The sequence below is a fragment of the Eurosta solidaginis genome, chromosome 2 (genome assembly GCF_040869045.1).
Source record: "Eurosta solidaginis isolate ZX-2024a chromosome 2, ASM4086904v1, whole genome shotgun sequence".
Taxonomy (NCBI): Eukaryota; Metazoa; Arthropoda; class Insecta; order Diptera; family Tephritidae; genus Eurosta; species Eurosta solidaginis.
In genome coordinates, this window is record NC_090320.1 from 305492467 (window position 1) to 305517268 (window position 24802).

Below are 24802 nucleotides of genomic sequence, written 5' to 3' on the forward strand. Positions count from 1 at the left end.
TGTCAAAAGAAAACTTTTATTAATTTCGATTAACTGACATTTTGTTGTACAAGGCTTTGTATGGAAATTATCAGGAAGAAGCAATCTGCTGTTGGGATAACACCACCTCTACTGAATTCGCCTTGCAATGAACTCACGAAATTCGCTGTGCAAGAAGCAAGTTTTGGTATCTGGCACCGCTGTTCGATATTCGCCAGTTCTTTCTTTGCTTTCCAATGAAGCTCAGAGAAACGGCGACAGAAACGTCGCTGCCAGTCCGGTAAAGTCAGCAAAAGGCGGTAAACGTCGTAGCATTTTTACGTGGAATTGCGCGCTTAATATTTGACGTTTTGCTTTTATTGTAATTGATTTCTTTAAATAATAAAATTCTCAAATAACGCATCGAGTAAAATTGTCTTAAATCGGTCGCCCAAAACCAAGTACAAAGTGTAAAATAATTGTGAGTTATTGAATTTCTCTCGTGAAAAGTGGTGTGAGAAAAGGCGCCGAAAATTCAGTCTCGCCAGCCATCTTCAAATTTATTGGTGTGTGGCTGTTGTGCATATTTACATACACATAAAGAAAATATAATAAAACACGTGTCGTATTTGCTAAATTTGCAAAAACGTGTGTGTATGTGTGTGTGCTAAATATAATAATTAATAATCAAAATAAATAAGTGAAAAAGAAACCAACGCCGCTAGCAGTTCGCACAAAAATTTCAAACATTTCGTTCCACAAAAATGTCTGTACCCGTTGATATCAAGACAGAGGAAGTCATTTTGGAAAGCGCCGAATACAACAGTGCAGAGGAATTGGACGAGGAGCTACAGTAAGTTCTCATTAAATTAAATTAAATTCATTTGCGACATAATTCAGCCATTTGTTGATGTATTTTAGAAAAAAAAAAAATAAAACAAAGTTTAATTAACATTTCTGTTAGTTGGGTACCTGCGCCACCATATGACGTCGGTTTTTCTTATATGCATCTATTCGTTTACTATACGTTCATTGAGGCAATACAAAACATTTAGCACACATAATACAGGTTCTAGTATATACATACATATGTAGATAAGGTAAAATGTGCATACATATTTACACCCAAACAAACGTACACTAAATTTTTACTATCCAAAATGTACCTTCTGTACCGCCAGTCGAAAGCAAAACGGTGAAAAACATCTGTGCCGTGTCTAGAGAGTGAGTGTAGCTCTGCGGCTGCCCATGCATTCATTTGTGTTGTTTTTGTACAGCCGCTGCTACAGCGCACAGATGGTTAATGGAATATGAAGCTATTTGCTTTATTGGGGGTAAAAACAAAATTGGGAACACTTGTACAGACGTACATATGTGCATATCCTCTCGTCATATTGAAAACGAAAATTTATGAGAAGCGTGGAAAAGGGACGCGTCACAAAATGCCCACAAAAGCAACAACACAAAAATAACAGATGATGTGTGCGGTGTTCTCGTATAAACGAAAGAGAGAATTTGTGTAAATATGCGCTCAACAAATTCCAGTCGCCGCGCCAACATTCTTGTCTTCCAGTGATAGCGGCAAATTGGAAACGTAGTGACGCGTTAGCTTCTGGCGTCCATATTGAAAACGGCTGATTTTTTGTTTACAGTGGCGGTCGATTCGGCAATCTACATGTGATTTGTCATGAAACGTATGTTGGCGCAAAAGTACAGCAGCTGATGAAGAATAGAGTTGTGACGAGTTCACAGCTGCTATGCGGTAAAAAGTTGATTGGAAAATCAAGTTTTTTTGCGACTGTTGCCAGATTTGCATCTGACGTTTTATATAACACTTGATGAAATTGGTGTATATAGAAATGTATGTAGATAAATTTATATAGTATGCATGAATGCATAAAGATATTTGCTCTGTCAACGTATTTATATATATATATATATATATGTATGTATTAGAGATATACGCCGCCGATTTTGGTCGTTTTTCGCACGCCGCCGCCGAATGTCAAAAATATCGGCGTCCGGCGCGTTACTATATTTTCTACTCGTTTAAGACTGTTTAGGCCATTTATTGTTCATGTCGAAAATTGTTCGGATATGGTCGAAAGTGGTATCAACGGATGCACATCGCCGCCAGTTATAAGAAACTAATTGCGAAATTTAACTCTATATAACTATTCAAAAGTTATTTAAAATAACAGGCGCTTTCGATGTCAGCTTAACACGGGCTTTCCATCACCCAATTCACCAAGTTATTAAAAGAAAATACTAAAAGAAAAGTTATATAATAAATTTATATACCCACTTTGCATTTTTGAAAAAATTAGTAATGAACAATGAATTCAAATAAAATGACCCAAGGCGAACATGTTTTTAAACTTTCCTCAAGAATAAGCGAAATCAGTGATGCAAAATCCTTTAGTAGGCTCTAGGGGCATAAACACTCCTTTGAAATTATTTTTACCTCATACTTAAGTTGGGGATATATGTATGTACTTATGAGAAGGGTTTAAAAAATCACTTGGGCTTACATTCAAACATCTGTTGTTTATTTGCGAAACTATGCAATAGCGTCTGAAATGTTAATTTTGATTTTCACACTTCATCCTTCAACACCCAAGTCTTCCGGTTTGACATTTCCTAAAGTTGGCGGCCCTATCCAAAACTAGTCCCTTGGAGTGAATCACATTGATTATAGCCTATCAACCAAGTTTAAATATCACCTGCACGTTACGGCTCCTTTTACAATTGTGAATACGTAGGCACATATATTTACCGGGTGGAGCTTTGTCCTTCGCAAGAACACTCAAAGTGGTGAAGCAAAATCCCAAGACAGTGGAACTAATGACCGTGTGTGATATTACCCTAACGTAGCGGACAGTCGAACTTGTCTGAAAACTGAAGCTACGCGGTCATCCATAATGAGCTCCTATATCGTAAGGCCGGAAAACAGTAGTTAACAACTTTCAACTTAAAATCCGTCGACTTTCATTCTAAATTTGATTTAACGAAGACTATTGAAATCAATGTGAACACAAACGTCTGCAATCTTTGGTCTACATTTTAAAAATTTTACCCAGGGTCCTTGTAAAATTTTAATTATGTAGATGCGCCGAGGATTATACGGATTTTCACCCATGACGCAATGACATCCACTTAGACTGCTTATGATTTCGAGGGCGGCATCTTTGGCCGAATAGTCACTCCCTAACGTTTCAAAGTGTAGCTCGGCAGCATAGCGCGACAAAAGCATCCGTTGGAAAGTCTTTGGAGCTACACCTAGAGCTTCTAGGAAAGTGACGTCGACGAAGGTATGAGTTCGAAGTCCTATAGCTTCTGTATTGGCATATGGTGTGAGGCTCAGGAGGCGTGGTAGCGACTGGTCGTAGGGATTCCTACTGTTCGCACATCGTAAATTTTAGCTCTTAAAAACAGCCGAAAAAACTAGAGGCGCCCTGTGCCACGATAGTCATGAGTATTAATAGACCATTCATAGCAACCCTAAGTCGCCTTTATGCGTGACCGCCAAGGAGCGACAAATGATTTAAAGAAATTGTGTTCGCGACGATTATTAGGAGTTAACTCTAGGTGAAACTACGCTTTGCACGAGATATACAGGCAAACGTGTGACTATTTTATGTATATCTATTTCTTTTCAGCAGGCGCAGCAGTACCAATTCCAAAGACCGGGGTTAGGTTAGAAGCCTCTCTGGAGCATGCGAACGAGGGACAATCCCTTCGCAAGGAGCTACTCCTGAAAATTTTGGAACGGTCTGCGAGATTTTGATGCAAAAACCCCGGATCTTTCCGAAATGGCCAACACATTGATTTCCTTAAATACATATAAACAAAACCTTTCCTAAATATTATTTTTTTAAATAGAAAAATCAAGCTTTTAAAGTAAGAACACCGGCGTACTCACTCACACCGGCGTACTCACTCAAACGATAACTATGCAACTGCCAAACTAATTTCTAAAATTGTAATAAGTTGTGGATCTAACGAATTTTATTTATCGCTAGTTCACATATGTATGTAATTAATCCGAACCACCATTTCAGAGCAATTGTGATTTAAAAAATTTTTTTCGATCACGGATCGTAAAACGTAATACGTGCCCAGGTAGTTTTCTTGGCTTTACCGAAAATGTCTCAATTGTAGATAAGAGGTTAACGAATAAACGATTGCATTTCGAGATTTGATTTCGGAATAAGTGTTTTGTGTAAAATTATTCATGTAGGTGCTAGCAGAACCCGATAAGCTTAAATAAGCAACGCTGTTAACGTACCTAACTAAATACAAAAAGGTTCCGTTATTGCGCAGTTGAAACTTTTAAGACGTTTGATTTTTAATATGAGGCCTAAGGCTAGATTCAGTAAATGTGACTTCAAAACTTTCACTTACTGAATTTAGGCTCTGGTATTAAGACTTACCATATAAGGAAAAAGTGAGGATCTATAAAAATAGCACTGCTTCGAAAAATTTTGTATCGAAAACCGTTGAACATTTTAAAATTGTATAGTTTCCAACGAATATAAAATTAAACAAAACTTTTGGTTATTTTTTCTGATGAATTTTGGACCCAAATGAATAAATGATGTGGCAACTGCGTCTCCAAACCAATTGTGTTTGCGTTCTCATCTCGGGCCTTGACAATAATTTTCAGTTACCATATTTTCTTCATGAAACAATTTCTGAAATGTGGATGAAACCCAGGATACATATATAGAGATGTAGTTCCATTTCTTGGCCACCATTACCCCAGTTCGACATAAACTGTGTTTTTGAAATTCCCTTTTGAAACTACGCTACAATATTCTTAAAAGATACCCATCCCAAAACTATATTTTTGTTTGCAGTGCTACTTTCCTCTTATACTACAGACATTTATGTATCTCCACTTAAAACTTTTTAACTGTTAAGATTAATTAAATCTCAATTTCAGCAAAAGAGCCAGTTTCTATTTGGCAAGGCGAATTCAGTACCAGGTGTTGTTATCCCAACAGCTGATTGCTTCTTCTTGATTATTTTCCATACAACGCCTCAAGGCGAATTCAGTACCAGGTGTTGTTATCCCAACAGCTGATTGCTTCTTCTTGTTTATTTTCCATACAGCGTCGTGTACTTTAATATGTCAGTTAATCGAAATCAATTAAAATTTTCTTTTGAGTTGACATTCCTCTGCACGGTGAATTTGTTGAATTCGCTTTGCCACCACGTGGTATGGATTCGCCTTGTACAACAATCTATCAGTTCATCGAAATAATTGAAAATTTTCTTTTGACTTCACATTCTTCTGCACGGTGAATTGGTTGGGGTTTTTTTTTTTTTTGCAATTTGGCCGTTTTTTAAATTTTTTGTTCTGACAAATAAAATTTTGTTTTTAAATACAAAACTAAACTCAACTTTCTTGTGAAATAAGTGAAAAATTTAAAACAAACAAAAACATGCCAAACTCACTTATTTTGGGGGAGTAGTGGTCTCGCTTTCTCATGGTAGAAATTTTGAAGTTCCGATAAAGTTTCGTCAGTTTTTCTAGCTTGGAATCGAAGACAAAATAGTGTCATATATGTAGGTATAAAGATTGAAGTGGTTAAATAACTCGCTACAAAACGAGTTGCGCGTAATAGCGGAGATACGAACCTCTGTGCTACGATGCTATCAATTATATTTTATTATATATATAGATAGGTCAACGCACCTTAGAGTGGTTGTTAAGCTCAATACAAAGCTTCACAGCTTTCTCTTATCAACCTCACCCTACCGAGGAGATTTCTGTTACAAATTGGAATGTATCATGCAAATAGTTAGCAGACGAGGCGCTGTGTTTGCAACTATGCCGATTTTGACTCATCTTTAAAGCTGATACTTTGTTATGTAATTAAAAATGTAATATTTTCTTATTTTTACTTTATTATCTTGTTATACATACATATATAAATTGATATACTATATGCACTAGAGCGGGTCGATTTAAAAATCGCTCATTGCTCTGTGAAAATCGTATTCTAGGGATCAAAATAAGAAACTTTGCCGAAGGAACCATACCTCTAAAACGATTTCTGATGTCCCCCCCTTTGGGTCGAAGTTTTGGGTAGGGGCTATTTCAATTCTACCTGCTGTGTCTTGCGGTGGCTTAAAAAAACAACACAAGCAATTTTACGATCTGCAATTGTGTCACAGTGATACCTTCATTTTTTAAAACGTTTGAATAAAAAACCCACACAACTATGTTTACGACATGCAAATGCATCACAGTGATGCCTTGGTTTTAAAAGGCGATAGTAAAAACGCTAATTTCTAATATTTTTTTTTAATTTCTTTTCTATTACTAAGTTAAATTAATTTTTTCATTTACATATGATCTGACTAAATAAATTTCTAAAGAGAAAAATAAACTCCAAAAAGAAAAAACATAGGCATTTCAAAGTGGGATTTTTCAAAATTTGCCCTACGACCCAAAGGGAGGGGGGGGCATCAGAATTCAGTTTAGAGGTATGATTCCTTCGGCAAAGTTTCTTATTTTGATCCCTAGAATATGATTTTCACAGAGAGATTTTTTTGCCTCCCCACAAATCGACCCGGCCTAATATGTACATACATACCTGTGAGGACTATGCCCAGTCGATTTTAAGAATGAATAAATAAAAAAAAAAATACGAAAGGCACTGCATTGCGTCAGGTGGAAATCAAGCTTTCACCTTTCGCCACAAGAGAAGTATGCTTCTTATATGTTCGCCGCCTCTTCAAATCGAAGAAAATTGCCCGGTGTAGTTATTTTTATAAATCGATTATCATTGATATTGGCTCCTGTCACCTTTTGCATCTTGTTGTTGTTAATTGCCGCTTAACCGCCTGTCTTTCAGTGGAGGTTGGAATACTTTCTGCTGTCATTACTTAGCCTAAACAGATCCACAAATCCCTTGAACATCAACTTTGCAATTTATTCTGCGCAGTCGTTACATTTCCTAAATAATTTTAATCAGGTTGCTGATGTTATTGTAACGATGAGGTAGCCGACATTTTAATAAGATCATAAAAAAAATCCACAAAATAATATTAAGTATTTAATATCACTTTCCAATACATTTTACAAACCAACACACCTACTATGTTTGGTACACCATGGACGTGATCAGCTGATTTCATTCATTCCCACAAAAATATCTGTAATTACGTCAGTGAATTGTAAATGTGTACTTATTTAAAGCTATGTGGATAGGTATATACATATATATATATATATACATTATATATGTAAACACACATAAATTCAAAACAATCATTGCAATATACATAAAAAAAAAAATGTATGTAGGTACGTATGCATCTATGCATGTATTTATACGCTGGTATGATGTTGATGTTGTTGAGAAGAGGAGAATTACTCTTGACGTCCGATACCATTGGTGAATCCTAAAGTTATAAACCTATCTATCGGGCCATTATACAAAGAAAGTCTGAGATTGTTTAAGCATCTTCAAAAAAGTTGAAGTACGAAGGATTGCCACCTTTGTCGACCCAATTATGGGCAAAATACTCAGTGATAGAAGCGTTGGATCTACTAATCACTGTTTTCTGTATTTGACCAGTTTTGCTAAAAAAATCTGAGTAATGCCGAAATGATCGCCTTTTTTCACCTTCGTTACCCAGATTTTTGACCATCCATACCATCCATAATATATATGAAGGAACCTGACTATCTGTATCAGAGGCAAAATTTTCTCCAGTCGTCTAGATCTGTTCTCCTTACCCACTTCACACATCGTATGCTAATATCTGATCGCCAGTTCTTCATTACTTCCATACGTCTTTGGAACTCGTCCCTTCTAGACTTAGGCTTATAAGCAATGCTCTGCTCTTCAATAAAGAATTAACAAGTTTCTATAAAAACCTAGGCAATTAAAATACTGATTTCTTCTAAGCAAATGTACTCTATCATTCATTTATTTATTTATTATTTATTAAATAGATTATTTATTGTAACCTTTCTTAGCCATAGTCATTAGCTTTATGTTTCAAGTTTAAATTGTTCCTATTTTATGCCTTTTACCGAATAGCACTATAAAATAATTTTTGAATAATGAATTACCTAATAAATACAAATACAAAAATACATACGGTAGTCTTGTCAACGTTGAAATTTTGTCGTACCAAACAACTTGTGCGTTTAAGGTTTCCAGCTTCTGCCACTTATTTCTACTAAGTAGCCAACAAAAATCTAATTTTCTGCAAATCCGAACTCGTATGTTGTGCTTAGGATGTAGTGATTACTAATTCGAAAAAAGGCCCAGTGAAAGAGATGAAGTTGCTGTCATAAAGGAAAAAATCCGTGCTTTTCCAACCGCCGTCCGAAATTCGAAAATCTAAAGAACTTTGTCTACCAAAATCGAAAACAATGTCAACCTGGAAATCCAAAGAAAATCTTTTGTCGGATTGAACCCAGTACACCTCGGTGCTGAGGCCTTCTCTTTTTGGAGGTTCCAATTGGCGTCGATTATCTTGATGCAAGGATGACTGGGGCAACTAAATATGTAACGCCCAAAATCGCCTCACTGGTTAAGCACCAATTACTGATGGTAATCTTCCAGAGGCGCAGATAAACACGTTTGATGCCCAGAACTTTTTTCAATCTCTGAGTATAGTTTATCCGTCGTCAAATATCTTTGAATTCCATGTCGGTGTATTCGGTTTCTGACTGCAACAAGCACAGCGCGTCTTCCGACCTGACCACAGACAGGATTCATACATTGACGTTTGGTATCGTGAGAATGATCGCGTCTTGATAAATAAATGCAAGTCGCGATGACCTCCGAGGCCGAGCTTCTCTTCCAATCACCGTCGTGCTCCTTTTCATTTTTCCTACAAATTGGCGGTGCGGAACCTACATGTTTTACGCCGATTGCGAACGGCTTCTGCAAGGCAGATCAGTTTTCACTGAGAAGCTTTTCATGGCAAAAAAATACACTCGAAGTGTTTGCCAAATCACTGCCGAGGGGCGACCCCTCTAAGAAAGACTTTACTTTGAAAAAACTTGATGTTGCTTTGGCCGGGAAACGAACCCAGGATATTCGTTGTGGCAGGCGGAGCACACTACCTCCACATCACGGTGGCCGTTATTGTTGTTGTAGCGACAAATAAACTCCCCGGATGTTTTGGAGATCGATGTTGATGGTCTTTTCCGTTAACAAGCACCAACAAGGTACAAGCCCGACCCACTAGGGAACGATTTATTATGACCACATTAAGGTACAAGCCCGACCTACTAAGAAACGAGATAATATGTACCTTCTAGGCCATCCCGCCCACCCTCTAGTTCCAGGAGGAACTTGGGGTCGCCAGAGCCTCCCCTGCCTGATTCGCCTTAGATTCGTGAGATTAACAACTGGGTTGGAGAAGCTATAAATTGCGCTGGCGACCACTTGAATCCGTTCACAAAGGTGGTTGGGAACTATATAATTTAGCCATCAAGCGGTCGCGTGGCCCTTGCAAGAAAATAGTTTATTACCGTTGCACCTACAACCGAATCGAAAGATGGTGGTGTCATTGCAAATAGTTCACATCATCCAGACCACTACATTGAGCAACTATCTCTTCCCTTGGAGGACATCTGTCCGTAGAGGCTCCTGCCAAGCAGCCCAGCCGTTAGGTTCAACTTCGACGCGTCTCTTCTTCCCTAGTAAGCTGGAGTCCCCGTGTTATGCTCTCACTTACTTGCTCAGCTCTACCTGCTGTTAGCTGAATTCGTATGTTATCAATATTTGTTCCTCCTCTTTACCTTACAGCTGTCATTATGCTCAAGTTAGCTTGAGTTAGCCGCTACTGTAATCAAATGTATAGGCTACCTATTCGTTGATATATCAGCTGAACAAATTTTTTCCATTTCAATTGACAAAATGTTCCATTTCTGACATTCCATTTTGGCGGCTTTAGCTCAGCTGTGAGAGTATATCCGTTTTCTATGTTTTCTCGTCTTTTCCCCCCAACAAGAACGGCTGGTTTTGACTTGCCCATTGGAAGCGGCTTTTGTTGTTGGCTCATGTATGTACTTATTACATACATGTTGGTCGGTTGATTGGAGAGAGGTGAATCGACGACGTTAGTGCACAAAATAATGCCATAGTATGCAAGTTCATTCTGAAATACACGAAACTTGAACATCGTCACACACTTTTCGACAGGGGGTTTGAGGGTGTGTGGGCAAATGTTTGTTTGCCTGCGTTTCGTAGAGTTGGCATCTTGGCGCATAAAGAGGCCAGCAACCAATGAAATCGACATTGCTGAGATGGTAGCTGGGGAACCGCATTCCAAAACCGGCGCCGATGACTGCAACATCGCTTTGGAATTCGCATGAAAACTTCTTTCCTTTTTGTCGAAGATTTCTGTTTTTTGTTTTTATTTTTTCTTTGTTTATACGTTTTCTCAATGTAAGTATGTATGGGAATGGACTTAGTAGTGTTGGTGGGTTGATTGATTCATTTGGAGCCTCCATCGATTTAGATTTGCCGCTGAGAGTTAAACTGAATGTTTTTTGGGCTTTTACACGAAGCAAATCAGACTGCTGGACTGGATTGTGGGTTGTCGGCTTGTTTTTGGAATTTATTGCGTTTTCTGTTATTTTACATGTGTGTTATTTACTCACGTATTCAAATAGAGAATACTTGACAGTTTGCAGTGTTTGTTATTATATTAGTTGTTTTTTTGTTCTTGTTCGTACATGTGTTTAATAAAAACACATGATTGTTCATATATATACATGTTATGTGGTGTCTAATATGGTATGTATTTAATAAAAATGTAAACTAACAACTGCTTCTGACGACTTTTGGGCCAAGCTTCTTCATTTGTTCTATGCCATTTTAGAGAATCAAGAGGGGAAGAAGGATTGGGTACAATCTGATTTTTTTGTATTATGTATTATTGTGTATTTATTAGACGTAATCTGGTGTGCGAATTGAACTCAGGTTCGCGAAATCCCAGAAAGTTCAATTCGGTCATATTATATCGTTTCCGAGATGACCAGGCTTGTTCCTTAATGGCGCTTGTAGCGGATCTATGTACATATATCCGCCAAACGAACATCGATAGCACTCCCCAAAACCTTGGGAGATTATCTGTATAGCTACAACGACAAGTGCCGTTTTACGCGGACTATATGTCAGCCCAACTAACACAGAGTCGCTCTCCAACAGGAACCCATCTTATTAAGCTCGATTATGGGAGTATGTTGCTTAGGATCATACTTTATAGGAATCTATCATGATCTCACCTCAGGCAGTCGACTGATATGTTTATGTAGGGATTGGTTAAAGCTAAATAGATAGTATGTACATATATCTTTCATGAACTTGAGATTAGCCTGCCTGGTGACGGCATTGGCTTTAATTGAATAGATGAGAAGCACTGTGATGGTTGGGGATTCAATACTTATTTTGACAGTCAAACGGCAACCAAAGTTTTGACTTAAAAAGTGTTTGAATGTCTTTCTTTTCATGGGCTATGTTATGCCTGCTAACTGTCACGCGGATATTTGGTTCGAATTTGTATGCCGGAACTTCCTTTCAATATGAACTTCGGAAGCTCATAGAAGGCGTCTCTACTTGATAGGCCTCAGCCAGGAATCCGCTATGGTCCCAACGCAACTGTCAATGTCAAAGTCCGGGGATCGCTTTGCTTATTGGATTACTACTCGAAAGATATTTAATCAGTTTTATCCACAAAGCGGCCAAGCTTGTGAAAAATAATATGTTGCCAATGAGTGGAGCAATATGTGTGTAGATTTTCGTCGCTGGGAATGCTTGGATGTAAACAGAAACAACACGTTTGACCGAACTCTCAAGCCCGTAGGAATCAATGTGTGCGTCTGTCTACATGTACATAACATATTTGTGTGTGTATTGTTTACAGATAAGCACTGTTGCCATTGACCATTTTACATGCATGCTTATGCAAACATCAACTTTTTCCAATTTAATTTTTGATGTTGTAAAAGGCTGGAATTAATATTAAATAAATATAAATAGATTACATATTTATAATCTGCACTTTTACATAATTATTTCGATTTATTTTCACAATTTTTCAAACTTTAATTAGGTGTTTTTGCATAAAACTGCAAACGGTGTAAAAATTAGCGCACAAAAGTTTACTAGGCAACTCTGTCTAGTGAGAGAGCGATCAGCTGACACGTTCTTACGGAAAAAATCAAAATTGTTTTGATTTCTACGTTCCGGGCTACGTACGTACGGGCGTTGCACGTCGGTGAGTTTTCGTTTACATTGCACACTCATAAGATAGGTCGTGTCAGCTGACACGTTTTTGGTACGTACGTTCGTGAGTAACTGCCGCATAAGTTCTTGGTATGAAATAAAAAAAAAACGCTTAAATCACCTGATCACACCTACCCTCGCAACTGATCAGAATGTTTTCTGCAATTTTTCAATTCGAATACATATTTAAGGGTGCATTTCATTTTTATGAAATTTCGGTTTGTTGTTGTTACGATAACTACCAGCAAAGATAAATAAATTGGATAAATAGAAAATAGAGCTATCAAATACTGAATCACGCAAGATGATGCGTTTTTAAATATAAATAACTTCAGGCTTAGCAATTGAAACTTATTTCGCCTGGCAAAACATTCTCACTAAACAACAAAAATACTTGTTAACATATTTCGTCTCCTATTAAAATGCAGCGCCATCTGACATGAAATAGTAGCCAACTTCCAACTTTTGTTGCAAGCAAAGCATAAGAAGAACAATTTTATTTTTGCTTTGGCTAAGGGTGTTTTCCCACTCGTTGCTACTTTTCTAACATTGTTCAAAGTTAAAAACTGCAATTTACCAAATCAATGCGACACACCTTGCGCAATTGCGGCGATGTTACTGGCATACATAGGATTTGCTTTGAACGCATCTATATGAAAACGTTAATTGTGGCTCGGCCATTAGTCGTGTGTCTTAGCCACATTGTCGGTTCTAGTTATTAGGTCAATGTTTGCGTCATCGCTTGCAATTGCTGAACGAATGCCACATATATATATTTACATACATTTGCATGCAGGTCATACATACAAACATATCTAATACATATATTCTGGTAAAATAAATTTCCATATGCATTTTTTGCCCAACATTTCTCACACATTTTGTTAGAAGATCTACCATTTGTATACTTCAGTAAAATAGCTCTAAAACTTATTTTTCTTTCTACAGACTCTTCCAGACTCGAATATATTTTGTTGTATTTAAGTAATTGTAGTATTAACCGAATTCTTCCGTAAAGGAGTTGCAAGAAATCGCAAAATGTATCTTATTAACCTTCATGTGCCCAGTAGTCTACATTTGCAGCAATTTGGGAAAAAAAGTCAAATAAAACAAAAAGTTCCGAAATAACAATGCCCGAGGTTTTCAGTAGCTTCCTAATTATCAATTCTAAATCGATTAAGAGCATAATATCACTCGAACTATTATTTGCCTGACACCCACCAGACCCTACTTGAAAAAAACATCATCTTGCAACCGGTAGTCTACATTTTAGTCAGCATATAAAATTTATGAAAAATATCATTTATATTGTTGACTTCAGCTTGTCGAAACATGATTTTTTGCAACTGTCACTACGCTTGCCTTACCCATGTACGTTTGTGTGTGCGCATGTGTACATGCATGGAAAATTTTAACGCGATTTCGCAATAAAATAGCACAATCGTAGTATACTTTTAAACAGTTTTTTTGTATGTTGGCTTCAGTTTTGTTTTACATACATTACATACCCTCTAAGCCTACCAAGTAAGGGATAAGGGTTTGGTTTGCGTGCGATGCTAAATCGTTCTATCCACTCAAAAGTTAGTTATATACCGGAAAGAACTCAAATGCTAGTCGAGCAACCAACGAGGTAGAAGGTGTTGCGAGAACACCGAAAGGACTATAATTTGTGACAACTTTTTCACATCGCTAAACTTGGGCAAGTATTTAATGTCCAAACGTCTTGCTCTTCTTGGTACTGTTCGCCAAAATAAGACTTTTGTACCAAATGTACGTTGGCTCTTGGCCATGTTTTATAACATGCTAGATATAAGTGCACTTGCATTATTCATCATTTACTCGGAAAACAATCCATATGACCGTCGTACAGACGCGCGACGAAAGTTCTTGCGGAGCTTGGCCAAGCAACTTTATGCCAGCAATTGAACAACGCTCTAAAGTTCCGCGGGTGGTGGTCAAATCTAACACGTAAAGCTATCGAAATGGCACTAGATGGATCCCTTGCTGCCACTTCTAAAGGTGATCTATCCATTTTTACTTAAATTTCCAGCGATAAACAACCAGCATATCCAGTACGTTTTCAACACTGTGAAATGGGAAATCGTAAAAGTACACGCAAAATCTGCAGTTGGTGTAAAAAAGCAGTGTGCGATGCTCATGCCGAAAGATATACCTTGGGAAAATGCTGTTCAGTTCCTGAAAACTTATACATTTTTTTACTTAAAATAATTACTTGAATTCAATATTTTTAAATAAAATGTTAGTACACACGTACATGTCAAATAATCACCATACAAGTCTTTTTTTCTAAACATTATCGTGGTTTTATATGCAGTTACATGATTGCTACAAATGTAGACTTCCGACCGTGTATGCAAGTTTTATATCCCGGGCACATGAAGGTTAAAAATAAGTAAAATACGAATGTTTGTGGATGTCCAGCGGTTTGGTTTGCGACTCACACATATAGCTGAACTATGGGGAAGAGGTCCGCCTCTGGGAACAGTTTTTATTTAATTAATTATCTAACATTATTGGAAAAGTTGGCATTACCCTCCCCTTTAGAACGAAATCGTGTCCTTAAGAATTTGATATGAAGAGCTTTACCAATAGTAGTGCCCCATTCGAGACTATTTTGGGTCCTTTTAAATACCGCAAAGTTGTATTTCATGTTTTGGTTGTGAAGTTTTGGAACGATGAGGTGACAATTTCCGGATTATTCAGAACTATCCCCGGATAATTTTGATACTAATTTCGGACTATTTTGCGTTTGTCTTGGGAGCGATTTCGGGCGGATGACTATAGGATTGTTTTGAGATCATATTGGAACTTTTTCCAGACCAAGTTTAGTTTCTGGTTTATTTCAGAATTATTTTCGAAATTGATACGCGGCTATCTCCATAGAATTTCTTGATAGCTTTCGCTATCGTTTCGCAATTTTTTCGTGATAATTGTGATAATTTTAGGGTTTGTTTTGGGAACATTTAGGGATTTTTTAAGTATTACATTGTGACTATTTCTGGATTGTTTCCGAAACAAACGACGGACAACCTACGATGTATTCTTTTTCTAATCCTGACGTACATTGTAATGATTTTTCGTGTTGTAGTTGTCGTTGTTTGTTTACAGACAAACCTGTTACGGCGGTGTACCATCTTCAGTGCCATCTTTTCTAATTTTATCTTAATTTTAGTTGGTAAATTAAACAATATTTTAACGATTTTACTGCAGTCCCCTTATTTGCAATCTTCTGCTAACGTTCGAATCACTAAACTGTTGAATAAATAACTCCACTATTCAATAATGCAAAATCGCCTTTATTAAAGTATGTTAGGTTAGGTTGCAAGGGCTGAGCTGGACACTATGGTAACAGCTCACTACTTAGGCCACCAATGGGCCCATTGTAATATCCTATACGATCTCAAAGAGGACCCTTACCCTGCCTAAAGCGGGTCAAACCACCTCGTGGAAATTATAAATTTTGCTAGAGCCTTTACTTCATAGCTAGAGACCTCAGCGAGGTCATGTAGAAATGGTTTACCAAGGATGGCCAACCTACGCCTACTAAGCGCTGGACAATGACAGAGAAGGTGCTGGACACCCTCTTCTGTATATCTGCAGCTGCGACAATAGTCGAAGGTCATTGCCCCCATTCTAGCACCATGCGTGCCTATTAAACAATGCCCTGTTAGAACCCTTATCAGGGACGATAGAACTGATTTGTTTAAAATCAGAAGCGCTCCTGTGCGCCCCTTGTCATATGAGGGCCAGGTTTGCCTGGATGTCTCACACGATGATATGGCTGACCATAGTCCATTTGCAATTCTTATAGTGCTTGTGTTCACACGAAGCCTGAAAGTGGCCATGGGTATACCTACCGAATCATTTCCCGGAAGGATATGGTCGGTGGTGCCTCTTCTGGCCAGCTCGTCTGCTCTGCAGTTGCCTTCAATATCCCTGTGCCCAGGTACCCATATAAGGCTGATACTGAAGTGCTGAGCCATCTCGTTAAGAGATCTGCGGCATTCAGTGACCAACTTTGCGTTGTCGACGAATGAGTCCAGGGCCTTTAATGCGGCCGGGCTGTCTGAGAAAATAACCACCCGTTTACCATCCTTAGACATAGACCCGAGATGGTTCACAGCCTTGTGTATTGCCAGCATTTCCGCTTTGTAAACACTACAGTGATCTGGTAGGCGAAAAGAGACCTCTAGACCCAGATCCGGCGAAAAGAGGTCTGCTCCCACCTTCCCGTCAAGCTTAGAACCATCCGTGAATCCGCGTAGAGCGGCGATGACCGCTATTTCCTTCGCCACCAGGTCAAGAGGTGGAAGGTATAGCATTGTGTTGAGCGCTTCAGATGGAGTGGAGCAGAGAGCCCCGGTGATGCAGAGCTCCGAACTCCGTTGCACCTTTTGAAGCATTTTAAAATAGGTAGTTTTAGCTAGTGCAGGCCACCAGACCAAGGCACCATAAAGAAGAATCGGGCGCACAATGGCTTTATAAATCCAGTAGGCCACCTTAGGGAAGAATCCCCAGGAGGTGCACATTGCCCTCTTGCAGGTGAACAGCGCTGCTGCTGCCTTCTTGCATCGCTCCACTATATGGTCACTCCATAATAGCTTCCTATCCAGAATGACTTCCAAATACTTAACTTGATCGCTAAACGCTAAAAACGTACCCCCAATTCTTGGCGGTGTTAGATTTGGTACTTTGTACCTCCTCGTGAAGAGGACAAGCTCGGTTTTACCCGGGTAGACTTCCAAACCTGTGGCTGTGGCCCAGTGCGAAATTTTGGATAGTGCCCCTTCCTATAGGTTCCAAAGAGTTTGCGGAAATTTCCCCCGCATGGTGACGCAGATGTCATCTGCATACGCGACCACTTGGTGACCTTCTGATTCCATGAGGCGTAGTAGTTGGTTGACGGTAACCACCCAAAGCACCGGGGAGAGAACACCTCCCTGCGGAATGCCTCTGTCTACCGGTCTGCGGATCACGCAACCACCTAGCTGAGTTTTAATCTGCCTACGCGTAAGCATATTGTATATAAACTCCACCAGGTACGCGTCCACCCCCAGATCGGTCTGCGCCGAGGTGATGGCCTCCGGCAGAACGTTGTTGAAGGCACCCGCTATATCTAGAAATGCCACCAATGTGTATTCCTTGACGTCTAGTGACCTTTCGATAACGGATACCAGTGAGTGCAAGGCCGTGTCAGTTGACCTGCCCTTAGTATAACCTCTCTGAAGTTGGCAAGACAACTTTTACGTGGAAAAAAATTACCTATTGGGAAAATTGCCGTGAATTTGCCGTAATTTATCCGTGAAACAAAAAAATTTTCCGTGGCCATATTTTAGAAAATACAGGCTGGCACGAAATACAGGGTTTCGAAATTATATAATGTGCCACCTATCTACGGCAAATTTACGGCAAATTCGTGTGCAAGGATTATTTTCCTAGCTGGTCTCTAAGGTGGTTTTCTGAGGGTGGCACGCTAACTCACGTGAAGTTGGCGTGCCACCCTGTATTTTCTAAAATATGGCCACGGCAAATTTTTTTGTTTCACGGATAAATTACGGCAATTTTCTCAATAGGTAATTTTTTTCCACGTAAAAGTTGTCTTGCCAACTTCGGAGAGGTCTTAGTATAGGCATGCTGAGCTTGCGAAAGAAGCGACGGCTCAATCCTCCTCCTGATGTAGTCCTCTAGGAGTCTTTCGAGTGCTTTAAGCAGAAAAGAAGATAAGCTTATAGGCCTATAATCATTTGGTTAAGAGTGGGAGGGTTTCCCTGCCTTGGGGATAAACACCACGTTGACTTCCCTCCACGATGCTGGTACGTAATTGAGCCTAAGACAACCTATAAACATCCCTTTTATCCAGGGCCTTATAAGTTCGGCAGTATACTTAGATTAGTGCCTAAAAGATGGTTAAATAAAGACTCACCTCGGTCATTTGTATCACTCCTACCCCACTGGGTGTGATGAGCATTGGCGTCGCCTCCGAGTAGGATGAAATCGTTTCGTGGATTTGCCGCTCTTACTTAGTTACTGCTATAAAATTATAACTACAGATGCACGTGTATAGCTTCTCATATGGGTTTTTCAGGCCTCTAGACGTTGACGGTGGCGAACATAGCAGAAGAAAAATAAATAAATGTAAGGCGCGAACTGCCGCATCAAGGACATCAGTAGGTATATTGTTTTAGCCAAGTGGTTTGAGTAAAACAACACGCAGGGTACATCAGCTAAAAATATAATTGATTCCAGGAGAAAGTGCATCAAAATGGCGCCTAGAGCGCTACTTGGGCACGGGTCCATAGCCGGGCAGCACAGCAACCAACCAAGGCGCGATAACCTCCGAAGAGATTTTTGCGTCGTGCTCCTTTTAACTTTTCTTACAAATTGGCGGGACGGGACTATTTTATTTTATGCCGACTCCGAATGGCATCTGCAAGGCAGAGGAGTTTTCACTGAGAGCTTTTCAAGGCAGAAGTACTCTCGGAGTTCTTGGTGAACACTGCCGAGGAGCGACACCGTTAGAAAATTTTTCTTCCAATTGAAAAAGCTTGTTTCTAAAATTTTTATGTTGTTTTGCCGGATCTTCGGTGTGATAGCCGGAGCACGCTACCATCGCACCACGACGGCCCATGTAATGAAAATATCCAGGTCTTAAGAGTATTGCTATTGAGACTGGGCGGTTATAGCAAAGTGGAAGCAGAGTCCGGCTTGGTGTTGGAAAGATCAAATGTAGAAGTAAATATATTCTCTGCTCTTTGTGGAACATGCACAAGTGAGTAACGGCAGTTATGCTCAAATTAAATAAAAACTACAAAATGTGCCATTTTATTTATAATACTTCATTTTTATTTTATTTTTTTTTGTATATTGGAACAATTGCAAATGTAGTGGTAAAGCTCGGTATAAAGCATTTTGGCAACTGCTAACGGCATGCATTAGTTAGTGGCTACGTACATAAATAAGCAAATTTCTGTGGCCATTGCGAACAGGTTTTGCCGGCTGTGGAATTTCTAATGTAAACGAATAGCTTTGAAGATATTAAATTTTTACCAAATTTTTTTAAGGAGTAAAATTACAAAGTCAAAAGAATAAATGTGTTATGTGGGACCGTCTGTTTGCAGTGCCATGTTAATCCAATGATGAAGTTGCTGGACTACATTCCTTTACGACCACACAAAAAACAGTTCCCATCCCGTTCACATCGACCTACAGCTCACTCACTAAATCGTTATCCAAAGCAGGCACAGATGTGCGTATGTATGCCCGTATCTGTAGTCAGATGATTTAAGGATTGTACTCTTTATTCCCATGACTTGCTTTCTTGATCTGTATCAACCAGACATGCTTAACCAACGAACCGATAGCATTTCGTTACGATAATTAACGTTAATAAACGAAACGACTTGTTTCGTTTATTAACGTTAAGAACGTCAAATTAACGAAATGATTTTGTTTCGTTTTCTGCCATATCAAAAAGAAATCAAATCGTTTATGTTGATTATTAATTTCAAACTATGCTGGCAAAGCTGATTGATGGCGGAGTCATTAAAGGTAAAAGCATTAGCCAAGCTGATTGAAACTTTTCTCATGAATTTTGACAGTAGGAATATTTCTCAGAGTATTTTAGACATTATCACCAACGAATTACACAAACAAATTACATGGAGTTTGTGTGTGTATGTCGGCTCGCTGTTACCACCTTACGGCTTCACCATGGCTATAGCATTGCCAGCACAATTCAAATATAAAGTATCACGTTTTTGTTAACGTTTTTAACGTTAACGAAAGCTTTTCGTTTCGGTTAAAAACGAGATACAATTTATCTTGATTATTTTTTTATCGATAATATTTCGAAGTGTTTCAACGGAAACGGTGGACATTTTTTGATAAACGATTATCTTAACGTTAAGGTGCATCCCTGGTATCAACATAAATCTTTTCATCCACTCGATGCCTACTATCACTAAGTCCTCAGTGCTGACCTTGTCTTGTTGAGCCATGGCATCTGGATGAGCATCATGTCAAACGACACCTCCTTAACGACTACGAGAAGTTGAAGGTCATTATGTAAAGATCCTACTCCTGCCTCCTCGATATAAGGCTGCTTTGAAACGTCACCCCCTTCTCTCAGGGCCTTTTTGACCGTTCCAAGAACCCCGAGGTTTTGATATTTCACGTTTGGCTTATCACACACCCTCGCTCTCTGTTGTTGATACATCGCACTATTTGAAGGCTACTTTACTCTCTGTGTTTCTTACTCTTCTCAAGTCTTCTCTGTGCGTAGCTTATTTAGTTTCCGCTGTATTCGCTCTTCATGTCCAAATCTTTGCTTTTAGCGTATTCATCGTAATAATGAGATTCTGTCGTTCAAGTGGGGAAAAACCCCTTTTCATTACACAGCACCCTTCACTGTGGCAAGGCCATCTAGGCAGCTCGGCCTGGCTGCAAATCAACGGAAAGGCAGTGTCCGCAACTTAATATGCGAGAAATCGCCGTCCTCCTATGAGGTAGAGCGGAATCTAGTTTTTTTCAGCTTAGTCAGGCCGACGTCTTTCATTTGCTGAAACCTTGATTACACTGGATCACAAATTCCAATTTTTTTTCTGCACCAGAGACGCCATTATGTAATTCCTATGTAAAATCACCCTCTGATTTCGAAAATCAAGGTTATTTTTAATTCCATGGTAACGTTTTTGAGATATTTACGAATAACCGATTTTTCCAAAAAAAAAAAAAATTGGGGCTACTTAATCATATACATATATCTCAAGAACGAATTTAGCAATTCCAAAACGGTTTGAAGTTTTTAAAAGATTTAAAAATTTGCTGTAAACTGTCCATACAACACTTTTTGCTAGGCCTTGCAGATTAAAAGATAACGAACAATCATTACGGATTTTTTCAATTTTTTTTGTAAAGATATAAAAAAATGTGTACTTTGCGAGGAAGGATCTCGAAGACTTTTTATTTTTTTGCAGATTTGTTTTTTTCTCTAAGCTCTTTTTTATTACAAAAAAAATAAGCTTTCATTCAACAAAATCGATGGACTAATACAAAAGTTATAAGCATTCAAGTAAATATATCCATTTAATACTTAAGTAACCTACTGGTACATATGTGTTAGTATTCGCTAACTAACTGATATACGAATACATACTAACACATATGTATCAGTAGGTTACTTAAGTATTAAATGGATATATTTACTTGAATGCTTATAACTTTTGTATTAGTCCATCGATTTTGTTGAATGAAAGCTTATTTTTTTTTTTTTTTGTATTAACAGAGCTATGAGAGCAAACAAAAAAATCTGCAAAAACTAACTTATATACGAAAGTACAAATTTTTTTATATTCTTACAAAAAAAAAATGGAAAAAATCCGTAATGATTGTTCGTTATCTTTGAATCTACAGAGCCTAGCAAAAAGTGTTGTACGCACAGTTCATAGAAATTTTTTTTACCTTTTAAAAGCTTCAAGCCGTTTTGGAATTGCTCAATTTGTTCTTGAGATATATATGATTAAGTGGACCCAATTTCAGGGGGTGATTTTACATAGGAATTTCAGAATGGCGTCTCTGGTGTATTTGCTGTAAACCAGTGTTATTTTTAAATCTTTTAAGGTCGTTTCACAAGGCGCAATGGTTTTGTTTTGGCCACAAGTTTGCGAAATGGCATCTGCTATGGGCAAAACCATTTGGACACACTTTCATAATTTGATGTAATGTAAAATGAGCTCTCACACATATGGAAGTGTACATATGTACAACACATATTACATAAATGTGTGTGTGTAAGGAAAACACATGTATCTACATATGCTTTATAAATATTGCATATACATATGTACATAACCTAGACAACATTTTGACTCATTATATCCTCCACCTGCCTCTCCCAACTAAGTGGAGGTCTCCCCCTTCCTCTGTCTTCCTCTGTTCCAAACTCCTGTGTCGACCGAAATACTTTCTTGGCCAAAGCTTTGGGCTTTTACTCGCTGCACTATAATTATATCTGCGTAAACTCCTTCGATATTCGCCGTCGGCATTACGGACAGGATCATAAATCTTCCAAAGAACGTTGGGAGGAGACTTTACTTTTCAATTTGCTACTCAGTCCAAAGTAGTACTTGTTGGCAAGAGTTATTATCAGTTTGATTTCTAAACTTATTGTTATTGTTCTGTTAACTCTCGTTTCCAGAACGGCGAAGTCCTTCACAGCCTCGAATTGATATCAGTCAACAGTGACGTAGCTGCCAAGGCGCGGATGGGCCTGAGTCCTCTCGGACTCAACTGTTCGTACACCCAGAAAGAGTTATACAGGATATTACATAAGACTCTTGACCTGTATGTAGGGTTACGGGTAGCTTTAAGCATATAACTAACAAAACAGGCTACTTTTTCCGCATGGTTAGCCGATTGCGGGTGACTTTTTTATCTTGAAGACGGACAGTCTTCCATGCGACTTGCTAGCGACTAGAAAGTCTCTGAACAATCTTCCGAATGTGAGCTGGGAATAAAAAAGCAGCATCAAGTAAAAACGCTGCAATACACTAAAATATTTATAAATATTTCTAAGTAACAAAGAAAGAAGCAAAGTAAATAGTTGAAGCTGTTGTTGTTTGTAACCTACAAAGAGGAGAATGAAACTGCATTCCAATGTCAGCTGCACACGAAATGAAATTTGTGACGGCAGCCGAGTAGCCAACGAATATACGAAATCGATGAGACTTATGAATGACTACGAACACGAACAAATCAACAAAACGTACGTCTATTTACGTAAGATGTGTTAGTGTGTTTGTTTGTCCGCTATGAATGTTTTTGTGTCGACTTTATTTTACAATGCAATGCAACGCTTTTATCTTTATATTGGAATTATAGAAATAGAACTTCATTCCACAGAATAGAAAACAACAGAAACATTGTTGTTGCATCTAATAAAATGCTGCGATTTGAGCATCGATCGACGGTAACCAGGGACTGCAAATAATGATTGTTATCCCGTTGATTTAACGAAAAATCAAACTGAAGGAATAATGAAAAGCCACTGTTTCCTCCGCCACTGAAAGATTTGAACTGCGACCTGAGCTGGTACACGCCCTCTAGCTCATCGGACGTCTCGTTGCCCTTTATGTTACGATAGACCAAGACCCAAATCAGATAATCGCTTTGCCAACTCACACTGGCCAACGAAACTTGATGGTGTCGTCGAAAGCTAGTTGAGCTGCTGGTTATGAAAGAATATGGAAACCCTCCTACTGGTATTACTTGTATGCAGTCATGCTTACACGCCTCGTGAATTGAAACCCACTCGCTGAGTCCGCAAGACCCGGAAGTGTGGCTAAGACCCCCGCTCCAACTCCGTAAGCCATTTTAGAACAGTTCGTAAAATTCGAAATTTAAATCCGGATTGAGCTCCCTATTTTTCTAATACTTCTACTTCCAATAATATACATCTGCGAGTAAAATAAAAGCAGCAAAACTTAATTGCAAGTTGTATCAGTTATTTACTCCTTTTTTATTTTCGCTAATTAAAAAAAATTTTAATTAGTTATATAACGAAAATTATGTATGTAAGACAACTTCGAAAAGTGGAAAATTCGACATTTTTTTAAGAATCTTCAAGAAAATTTCCGAATTTTTATTTAGATTTTTGGTATACGTTTTGATGAGTATATGGCTTTGTAGTCACATTCATTTTAGTCTGCCAAACTGGAAGTATCTCAAAATTGGCATTGGTTTTTGACAATTTTTTTCTGAAGGGTGTTTGAGATTTAAAGATTAAAGCCTAAGAAGTTCATAAGATACAAATCTTTGAAGTTTTCCTGGACCGTTATTTGTGTAGCTAACCTCGCCCGCTTCTATCAAATGAGTGCTCCGTATTTACCACCGAAGCGATTTAGCTTTCTTTTTCTTTATAATTCTTCGCACAAAGCGGCGGCGGAAGGCTACATGTTTTATGACGACTCCGATCGGCAGATGCCAGGCAGGTGAAGTTTCACTGAATGCTTTTTCATGACAAATGTATTCGGAATGTTTACCAAACCACTGCCGGCGCGACCACGCGTAGATGTATTTTCTTCTAAACTTTGATGCTGCTTTGCCCGGAACTAGAACCCATGTCCCAGGTGTGGTAGGCGGAAAGCGATACCACAACACCACGGAGTCAGAAGTACTAAGTTCCTTCCAATTAAGAGAAAGTAATTATGTTTAAGGGGGCTCACGCTAAGCTCTGCGGCTTCCGCTCCATTTGCTTAACTTTCTCAGTGATCCCTGCATGATCATAGTATTCACAACGGGCACAGACTCGATCACAGCATTACTACATCATACCCGTACCTCTCCGCGGATGTGCTGTAAACTCACTAGCTCAAGTTCAGCCACAGTTCACAATATGATTGCCAATACCAAGGGCATAGGGAGCGTCCTTGGTGGCTGCCGTGTTGTGGTGGTTGCCTGCTCCGCCTACCACACCGAAGGTCCTAAGTTCAACTCCCAGGCAAAGTAACATCAAAAAATTAAAAACAAGTTTTTTTAATTAGAAAAAAAGTTTCTAA

The 24802-nt window shown here is 38.7% G+C and overlaps 1 protein-coding gene across 1 annotated transcript in view; it reads left to right on the forward strand.

Annotated features, from left to right (window-relative positions):
- The first annotated feature begins 260 nt into the window (after window positions 1–260).
- Window positions 261–24802, forward strand: part of crp (cropped) — a 52327-nt gene continuing 27785 nt past the window's right edge. Inside the window, exon 1 of the mRNA XM_067768918.1 lies at window positions 261–811. Coding sequence (XP_067625019.1) covers window positions 723–811 — 89 coding nt within the window. The 5' untranslated portion in view covers window positions 261–722. The remainder of the gene's footprint in view (window positions 812–24802) is intronic.